The sequence below is a fragment of the Egretta garzetta genome, unplaced genomic scaffold (genome assembly GCF_000687185.1).
Source record: "Egretta garzetta isolate BGI_Z169 unplaced genomic scaffold, ASM68718v1 scaffold53, whole genome shotgun sequence".
In the NCBI taxonomy this organism is placed as follows: Eukaryota; Metazoa; Chordata; class Aves; order Pelecaniformes; family Ardeidae; genus Egretta; species Egretta garzetta.
The window spans coordinates 1,270,352-1,280,828 of record NW_009259312.1 but is presented as its reverse complement, the minus strand read 5'-3'; the positions used below and the strand labels follow the sequence as shown (position 1 = coordinate 1,280,828).

At 41.0% G+C, this 10,477-nt stretch overlaps 1 protein-coding gene across 7 annotated transcripts in view; it reads right to left on the bottom strand.

The window, feature by feature from the left end:
• Positions 1–2,598: 2,598 nt before the first annotated feature.
• Positions 2,599–10,477, bottom strand: part of MTMR1 (myotubularin related protein 1) — a 35,791-nt gene continuing 27,912 nt past the window's right edge. For 6 of the 7 annotated variants that reach the window (XM_035891970.1, XM_009636388.2, XM_009636389.2 and 3 more), the window contains one exon: positions 2,599–3,822. In XM_035891970.1, coding sequence (XP_035747863.1) covers positions 3,658–3,822 — 165 coding nt within the window. In that variant the 3' untranslated portion in view covers positions 2,599–3,657. Of the gene's footprint in view, positions 3,823–7,035; positions 7,102–10,477 lie in introns of those variants that run through there. The other variant, XM_035891969.1, reaches the window with a different exon arrangement.

The window sequence follows — 10,477 nt, the reverse complement described above, 5'->3', positions numbered from 1 at the left end:
AGCACAGGAGGCTGAGGGGAGCCCTTATCGCTCCCTACAACTGCCTGACAGGAGGGGGGAGTCGGGGGGGGGGGTCAGGCTCTGCTCCCAAGTAACAAGAGATAGGATGAGGGAAAAAGGCCTCAAGTTGTGCCAGGGCAGGTTTACATTGGATATTGGGAAAAAATTCCCCGAAGGGGTTGTCAGGCACTGGAAGGGGCTGCCCAGGGAAGTGGTCGAGTCCCCAACCCTGGAGGGATTTAAAAGCTGGGCAGATGAGGTGCTTAGGGAAATGGCTTAGTGGTGGACAGGTAAAGTTGGACTCGATGATCTTAAAGGTCTTTTCCAACCAAACGATTCTGTGATTCTCATCTCCCATGTAGTGCAAGCTGAGCTTTTGACCTTTGTGTAACGATGCAGTGCTTAGTCTCACAGTCAAAAAAAGGTGGCTTCTATTCCAAACTAGTTAACTCTGACTCATACTTCTCGTAGAAACAAAATTCTTTCTCCCCAACTGCACAAGATCTGGCAGTAGAAAGATCTCTAACAAGACACCCACATAGTTCAGCAGATGTGATCTCTCAGCAAAAGGACATTCCTTTTTGCTTTTTAACGTAAATGCTTCTTGTGGGGAATACTCTTAAATTGCCCATTTTACTTTGTCCTCTGCTGCGGGGCTCGCCGAATGGGAGCTGCTGATCCCTTATTTCCAGCATTTAGAGAACCAGCCATTCTTGATGTTGGTACAGACAGCATACGAATTAGTACAGCTTTTCTTGGAAAGTAAGGGAAAAATCAAACACTTCTTGTTTAAAGCTTTAACCCCTTGAGAGGAAGGCTGCCTATGCAGGGAACAAAAGCAGGCAGATAGGAATGTTTACCAGCTTTAAAAGCTGCCTTCCATTTTAATGAAACAACAAAAAAATTACTTCTATCTACAAAGGAGGAAGAAGTGTAATTCAGCTCTGAAACAGGGCTAAAACGTCTGATGCTGATGATTCACGTAACTGACTTCAAGTTGGATAAATGTTTCAGTTGTTTAGCAAGGCTTCAGCCCATGCTGGGACAACAGGAAAGGCCTACAGGTCAAATTTAACTGCTTGCTGTCTTTGCACGTTCTCTTTATACTCAGAGTCAAAACCAAAAACCAAAGCAAAAGAAGATCCAGTTTTTGAATCAGAATTTAATGGTTCTGTCCCAGGTGCATCAGACAGGGAACAGCATTCTGCTCTTTCCTCAACCAATTCAATACTTCCTTATTAAAAATTTTTTAAAATGACAGAATCAGTTGTTAAACCAATAGGAAAAAATCTGATTATCAGGAATCAGACTGAGTACAAAGACAGTCACCTCTTCAGTATAAAACTGTACTTTAACTAGCATATAGGAGTGATATAAGACCTTTGAAAATGCCCATGCCAAGTATATACGAAAAAATCCATTGCACTTACACATATTAGAGCAGGACCCGTGCCCCAGTGCTCTCCCTTGAGATCGGAGAAGACCGAGCTATGTTGTAACTTGTGGATAAGCAGCCAGCCAGCTGAAATAACTGGTATTCCTCTACGCAAAACTGAATTCTCAGGTTTTAGCTATAGGAGTCTAAGCTTTAAAAATCTCAGAATGCCCAAGCTAATCCAGTCATCACTTTTACAATAATTATAGAGAAAATGTTGTGATTAGCAGCAGCAATAAAGAGGAAAACTTCAAAAGATTTTCTTTAGCACTGCATTTTAGAGATAATGTGCTTTACTTTAATATACAGTTAAAATGTCAAGGAAATCCAAAGTATGGAAGAGTTTAATTCAATACCAGCTCAACATATTTTGGCAATGTAAAATTCACTGCTGGCATAACTGTTCAGCAGAACCATTTTTACAGGAAAACATCTTTCATCTACTCATAAAAAGCCTGAGGTTGATGCAACATTGCAAACCTTCCTAAACTTCGTTCTTGTAGGTGAGTACCCATTATAAAAAGCATTCACTGTAATAAAAAGGAGATGTCGAAATACCCTGCGCTGCACAGCAAGCTTTGTAGGACTGGATAGAACACATCAGCCTCCCCAGTTGAAGCTGCAGGAGCGCTCAGCGGCTCAGCTCGCTCCTTAACGATGTGCTACATACACGACTGCCGGGAAATGGGAAAGCGCCATCGCGTATTAAGAACAAATGCGCGGTACTGAACGAATACTCAGAGACAGTAAAAACCAGAATCAGCATATAGAATCAATGGGCTCTTAAGCACGGAGCTTAATTCCCACCAGCAGAACTTGGAGCAATACAAGCACAAGTCAAAAAGCAGAGCTGCAGTATTTAAGTGGCCTAAGGAGAAGAACCGGATTCTCACAGAACACAGCAAGGGGAACAATCCAGGGAAAATGGTCAGCATGCACCATTTCTGGGCCTCCCAAGAAGGCCACTGAATAATTTTTTGAAAGGTTGGATGTTACAGTAATCAAATCTCTCCAATATGAATACTGGGGGGGGGGTTGAGATGAAAGTTGAGAATGTGTATTTTATATGAAAACACCATTAAATTATTCACTTTACAGGAAAAAATGCTAGCAGCAATTTAAAAAAACCAAAAAGCCAAGAGGCTTTATTTCAAGAAAACCAATTAAGATCATATTATTTAAAAACTTTGTCAAACAAAGTCATTACACGTTAAGGTCTTCAAAAGAGTTTGGACAGGCAGGATCCATTTTCTGAACTTCCAGCTTAAAACCACGGGAGTATGCATATGTTTAACATCACATACACATGTGCATAAATGGACACAGCTTTGCATTTTGTGTGTACACTTTAAAGCAAAACACGCTTGACAAAATGTGGAGCTATACAGACTATACAATTTACACAGCTGGGTGTCATTCCAACCCCAAATATTACCATTTGCTAGAAAACAAACTTTTACTTTGTACAAGACTTTGACATGAGTAAGTTTACCCCTCGCTCAGGAGGCTGAAACCGAACAATAAGCTAAACAGTCAAAAGACTTTATTTCAACTTGTACAAAAGGCATTAAAAAACCTAAAATACGTGCTTTACCAAATATATTACATCATACAAGTCAGTGTGGTATACTTGATAAATCCAGCTTAACTTCACCCACTTTTAATGGCATATTTAGTCAAAATGTAAAACTGACTACACTGGAAAACACTTATCTTAAAATAAATTTCCAAGTGCATTAATTACCTAAAAAATATAAATTGCTCTAGCCAAAAAAAAAATATATATATATATTACCGAGTGAAATAAGGAGCTCCCATTCAGAAAAACATTCTGTGTTCTGTGTAAGCATCATGTGGCATTTAATCTGATTCTCTCAACCAGGCATGGTACCCCAGGCAGCGTGAGGCATTTTTCTGTCTGCTTGGCAGATGGATTCCTTTTTAGGATGGCTAAATTGTTAGTTGCTCAAAACAAAGTTTAATTTCACAATTGGTGATTTAGCTAGAGATGTCAAAACACACATGGGAACTGCCAACAAGGAAATACACCCCATCTACTGAAGCTCTTTTTGGCCTCATCATGGTAATATCAGACACAGAGTAAGGCATGTAGATCATAGCAATTACAAGTCACTCACAATCCTTTTGTGATGGGAAAAGCATTTCACCCTCCTCTCTGTGTTACCTGCCACAATTTCTTTTCACATGGCTTTTGTTAGACATCACACGGAGGTGTGCACCGGTGTGGCTGAATGAGAAGGAGATGAACCTCGATCAGAGGAGGAAGAAATGGATCGCGTAGCAGCTTCCCGCTGCAAATCTTCAACCTTCTTCTGAAGCTCCGTCCGGATGGCGAGGAGCTCTCTCAGGTTTTGATGGATTGGAACCTGCCGGGTGAAGAAAGAAAAGGCTTACTTTGACTCGTACAGCGAGTTACCTTCCCAGGCAATGCTTCCACTGTTCCCTTCAGCCACACGATGAATCCAACACCTATGAATTTCAGTACATCAATATTTAGGGAAAGTGTTTCTTTAGTCACTTGAATGAAACATTTCAGCAAACTGTCCCTTTCTAACACCATGGCTGGCAAGAAACCTACTCAAAAGTCTGTTTGCAAATGGTCTTGATGGGATAGCAAGCATATTCCAATAAATGTGTCCCTATCCCTTATCAATACCCCTTTCAGTTAAACATAAAATGCCTTTTTCCCAGGAACTATTTCCCCGGCCTGTTGGGACAGAACTTATTTTGTAAAGAGAGTAGAGTTCACAAAGCTGGCTCCATACGGAGCATCTTGTTACTCTTCTAACCAGGCATCTTTCCAAGAGTCTGACCCCTTCCAGCTTGTCAGTGAGAAAAGTGCAGCAGCCAAGTGAGTTGTGCTTGTGGAGGACCTCCCGGAGCCACACTCGGATAAACCTTTCCTAGAAATGGATCAGGTTTCTGCCTCTACTTCTGACAGTGCCCGAAAAACACCAGAGATGCACCACTCTGCAACAGACTTCTAGGCATTTTTCATGCTTATCTGGAACATTCAACTGTATCAACTGCCAAAGGGAGATGCAAGCCACACTGGTTTTTTGCAGCTGGATCTGTCACCTCAGACAAGCACAGAGACCTCCCCTTCTTCCAAATGCCACAGAAAGGCCAAAAAAGTTTGACTGTAAATTGCTTTTAATTTATTTTATCCTGTATAAACTCTAATTGTTTACAGCTTTTGGAAAGAGCAAGATGGGAAAACAATTTAATTGGGCTAGCAAGACAATCAGGGGGAAACGCAGCAATGGGAAACCTATGGATTGCTAGAGGTTGGAAGTAATTTATACCCTGGGATTCTGGAATGCCAGGCTCCAGGGAATTGAGTTCGTCCACGATCACTTACTACTGCTTAGAAGTGCTTACAGGGCTGGGACGCACACCTGAGCATGATTCTCACACGGTGCTATGTGAAGAAGATACCAAAAAGCAGAAAGGGTTTCTCTTCTTGCCATCGATGCACAACTCAGTCACAACTTATGTTTTTGTGAATTCAGGCTTTTTTAAAGAAAGTTCATAAAAATTCCATGCATTTGATGTTAGCATTTTCAAAATCTAACACTCATGTTTCTGAAACAGGAAAATATCGCTTCATTTCTATCTTACAAGAATAAAATAGCATCAGTCAGTCTGGTTTAGGTCAACATCTTTTTGGCCATGTTTTTTTCTTGTTTGTGGCTTAGCCCATGAACAGAAAATTCAGTGTATCCACGAAGTGCTGCTCCCAGTACCCTGGGCATCATCAACTCATCCAGCGTGCCACCTACAGCCATTTTAAAAGCGTAACTTTTTGAGTCTTCAGCAGAAGAATCGCTGCACACCACAAAGCTGACCCCAGGGTCCTCCTTCGCTATGCAATGAATTTGCTCTCTTCTTGCAATCTTCTCCTGCATTCACCATAGAAACTCTTCAGCCAGCGAGGCCACAAGTCTACAGCCAGCAGCCGCCTTCACTAATCAGACACAAAGCACACGCTCCAGAAAGCCAATCTCATTTTTCTGAGGTGGGCTGCATAAAGCATATACACCTAAAACCATGGCAAAACTGAGTCTAGGGATGAAGTTTGTCCAAGATGCTGTAATACACAGTATGGGAAATTCAAATTTCACTGATGACCAAGAGTTTCTGGAATTAGCATTCCCTTTCTATTTTTTTTTTCTTTCCTCAAGTAAAAGATCCCCTCCTCATACACTCCCACTTCAGATTTCTTCTTTATGAAGACATTTTCCTGAAACACTTAGGTCTGTAATGGAGTGATTTACCATTGGTATCATTAGTCACGCAAGCCCTGGGTCACAGGAGATTTGTACACCTGATTTCTGCACAGCTTAATCATGATTCAGCATAACAGGCCAATTTCTCTCAGGCGCCTTCACATGGGCATTAGCCGGTGTGTTCCACCACTCGGTGCTCAAACACTCATAAAAAGCAGTTCCATACAACTGGCTTTTGGGGAACCCGCTACAAATCCTTTCAGGATACACTACAAAAAATTCACTGCAGAACTTGGCACGCTGTGTAAAGTGCTTCAAGGAGGAAAAGCACGGCTGCACGTCTCAATCCTTCTTCTGCATTCCCCCAGAACCTAATTCAACAAGGCACATGCTCAAACTTGGACGCAAGTGCTGTTCTCTTCAGGCTTCCATCTCAAAGAACAGGGCCATCTTTAAATAAATTAGCTAAATAATAATAATGACATTTTAAAAGTCCGTGTACATTCAAATCACACAAAAAGCTCTTCAGCATTAAGGTTGCAAAACTATGCTCTCAAAAAATTAGGAGGTGTCAGAATGAAGATTATTTTTCCAAACTCAATTCAGCCTTCCTGTACATCTGTATAAAATCCTTGGTTAAATAAACATAAAAATACTAGTTTCCCCCTTGTATTCTTCATTTATTCAGCGCACAGTTTCATGCTTCTCAATTAGTGAGCAGCTATTCAATATTTATTTTTCTTTGCAGTGTCTGACCCCATCCTTTATTTATTCTTCTGAACTTAAAATGCTTAGGTTTCCTTTTCTGTACTTTCATCTCATGTCAAGAAACAAATTTATTTCTGCAGCACCCTAATGAGGCATGGGAGTACTAACACTCCGCTTTTACAGACAAGGATCTGAAGCAAGCACCTCCTAATTTTGGATAGCTTGATCTCAAATTGATTTAACAGAGAACTTAGGAATTCTGCAGTTCGGTCTCATGGGTATCAAGCAGGACACCCAGTAAATAGGGAGTGCGCACATGGTGCCTACTCTGCTCCAGGAGATCTCCCTTACAACAGAGGGATCCTACAGCAAAGGCAGGGAGAAGCTTCACTTCTCCAGAGCAGCATCCTGCTCCCTCGCCCATGCGACGATTTTTCCTTTGTCTGCATGGGCACCCCCTCCGGCCTGCTCCCCCAGGCTGTGCTCCACGGGCTGAACAGAAAGCAAAGACCTCCAACACTTGGACCATTATTCACTCCTCGTTCCTATTCCCAGTTCGTCACAACTCTCTCAGAGACACGGTATCAAATCCATCTCTCAGTCCTTTTACTCTCATTTATTCTCAGTCCTTGAGAATTCACTGAGATTGTTCCAGCCTCAGACCTCCAAACTGGATGAATTTCTTCCAGGATATGAGCAGGCACATGTCTGAAACATAATCTCTCTTACTAAAATCTCATGTTTGCCCTAGAGATGGAATATTTACAGAAAAACAGCCCCTCGCCCCAACAAAAGAAGTCTACAATATCAATATTTTCATATGGGAAAACATTTTTCTTAGTCACATTCTCATAAGCAACTGAGCCTTCTTGGATGCAGTTTTACAAAACAGTTCAGTCAGACACACATACGTGGTGACTCAATACAAATCATTAGAGTCCGGCAAAGCTGTGAGCAAGGCAAAGTAGGGTCTTATAATGGGGAAAGAAAAAGGTCACCTTTAACATGTTGGCCATCTTTTAATAAGTGCACGGTAGATGTAAACACTGCAAGACAGTTCTACATAAATACCATGCCGTTTCATATGGTGGTGTAAACACAAATGGTTTTCTGATGTCAAGTCCCAGAAAAAGATTCTTGCTGTTTGCCACTTAACACAGCATCATGTAGATGCACATTGATATAAACCAATAAAATTCTAAAAATAGATTTCACCCACTAAACTTCTGATACATATTTACATGTCAAATTCAGCCTAGAGACATCTTTAGCACTTTCAGAGTATTTCCAAGCTGCTGACAATAACCGATTTATTAATGATAAAGGCGCATGTTAGGATCACATACTCATGGGTTAAGAAAAAGGTGGTGTAGGCAGCTGAAAGATACAAAAAATATTACAGAAGTTCTTATACAAAGACCTGAAAAGCAGCAAGGTGTGAGGAGCTGCGTTTTCCCCGATGTCTTAAATTTTTCTTTGAGAAAAGCAGCAAATTTAAATGTGAAAAAGTGAAAAGATAGACAACGGTGCTAGAGGGAAAAAGGGGGAAAATGCCCAAAACAAAGCCTCAATCTCAAGTCACGTGTATTTTTTTTAATGAAACCATTAAGAGAACCAAATAGAACTGGAATTATGCAGCTTCCTACTATCTTGGAAGGAGGAGAGAGTAAGAGGACAAAGCATCTTCAGATGAATTCTGTCACAAACCCCACGAAAATAATGAAAGAAAAAGAAGTTTATTGCATTTCCACATGTCCTAGAGACCCGTTGCTGCCAGTGTTTCCTCATACCATCCCGTGCAAATTCTTACAGATGACTACCTCCATTTCTGTCACTTCACACCATTATATTTCAGTGTGCAATTCCTCTCTCAAACAAAGCCTTCCTCCTACAGGAATGGGTCCAACAACCTTCACAATATCACCTGTAATAGTTTGCTGTGAATGAGGTTCTCCTTTACTTTGCCACTGTTTAGAATAAAAGGAAGTGGAAGAGTGACAGATTCTGTAAGGAACGAGAACTTTGGAGAAGATCGTTTGTTAAAAGATCTTGTTACCACCTTCACCCTAGAAGTGTACACTTGCACAGCACAAGTAGCGTCTCCATGGCAAGCTTTTATTACAGTCTTGTTAAGAAATCGTGTAATTGATTTGATTGAGATGAATTTGCTGGGAGCCTGACAGCAGATATACTGTTTTCTATTCTCTCATCACGCCTCTCAAATCAGGAGTGGAAGCTCAAAAGACGACTCTGGACCTACCACCCAGTCGCATCCAAGTTATTTTTTGCTGCTCTACTCCACCGTATCACCGCTGGATTTTCAGAAGCCTGTGCATCCTTCCCTTCGGAACACCAGCTTCCCCATGCGCTGCCGCAGTCCTGCTGCTAGGCAACACCCAGCCACTACAGCCAGGTCCTCACCATTTCTGTCCCTACCCCAGGAAAAAGCAAAGACCTACTTCTACACAGATGAAACCTAACCCAGCAGCGCATCTGCAGTTTTGTTGGGCTGGAAAATTGGCTTGGCCATCGCTCATTAGGTCTTCAGGATGTTTTTCACATATTATTTAAACTATTACCTCAACGTGCTGAAAAATGATAAATTTAATTTCTGTTATTTAACAAATTCTTCCAGTAAAAAAAGAAGAAGGTGAATGTACCGCATTTTAACAGATTTTGGTGGGTTAACCTCATCAAAAAATTCTGTCATTTGACTATTTATAAGAAATAAAATCAGATTTCTCTAATCACATAAAATTTACTAAAACCAAATTAGAAGGTGATCAATCCAAAACAAAATTGGCATTTACATCTAACATAGCTAGCAATGCAGTCCAAATCAGGACAGGAGTAAGGAGTTTGCCAGCAGCAGAGGGGATAAGAGCCCAGACCCTTGGGAAGTCTGACCTTGCTCCAGGCATTAACCAAAAAGCTGGCCCTGTAAAAGCCAAAGAATTTACCTGCAAAACCTTGACAAGATTTTTCAGTGGGGATTTTTTTTCCTTCTAATTGCTACAGTAATATTGACTCAGAAACTAAGAAGAATATGACTGAGACTGCAAGCTGCTCCCCTCCCTAACTCATAAGCAACTTTTTCCAGCCACTTCCCAAACCCTGTGTCCCTATTCCTTTTACCCGTCCTGACCAATAACCTTAGCACTAAATACAAACTTTAAAGACTTATCCCAGTTGTCCATGATTCTACCATTTTTTTGTTTGGTTTTAAGCTCTCTCCAACTTTTGTAGTCCTTTCCCATTCAAATCCCTATTTTTATTCCATTACCCCTCTCCCATTGAGTTATCTTAAGGAACTGATTTTTAAAAAATAAATAAATAAACGCCATCAGGAAGATTTTTACTTAGCAAAGTTCTTAGGTTTCTCTAACCTTTTAACAATTCACTTTTTTGCCCATCCCAAAATACATTTAAGTTTTCAGTTCAACTTTTCTGCACCAAGCCATGATAAAGCTTAGGACCTGATCCCCCTCCTCATACAACCTGTTCCCCTGTATCCACCTTCTTCTCTTGCACGTCTTCCCTGCTACTCGCTGCTTCTCCCTTCCCTTCCTTAGCTGTGATATTGCCAGTTGCCCTGCCTCTCCAGGAGTTTTTTCTCTCTGGTACAAGCGGCCTCTTTCCCCTGTAAGACTTGATATGATTCTGCCACTGCAAGCAATACTTACAATGCTTGAAACCCTGCAACCACCCAGTAAAAACCAGCAAAACGCTGCAAAATTGAGTGAGCCAAGTAATGTTCTTCACTCCGAAAGAACTGATTGCTGGTTCCCGCAAATTAACCAGCTAGAATGGGTGGGGTTTTATTTTCCTGATTAGCCAGCTTTGCTGCCTATTTCATTCAAAATCAGATACTTTTCCTACACTTTAAAGATAAGGTACCTACTGCCTACAATGAGCTGAAAAATACTTAGAACAGTGCTAAAGAAATAGTCTTTATTGCTTAAAATACCACTGAAATGAAACCATTTTTTAAACTGAATTATCCACATGTACATCAAAAGCAGAACCTGGTGTACCGCAACTCTCAGAACACGCCACTTCACAGTTGTTATAAATTATTCCTGCT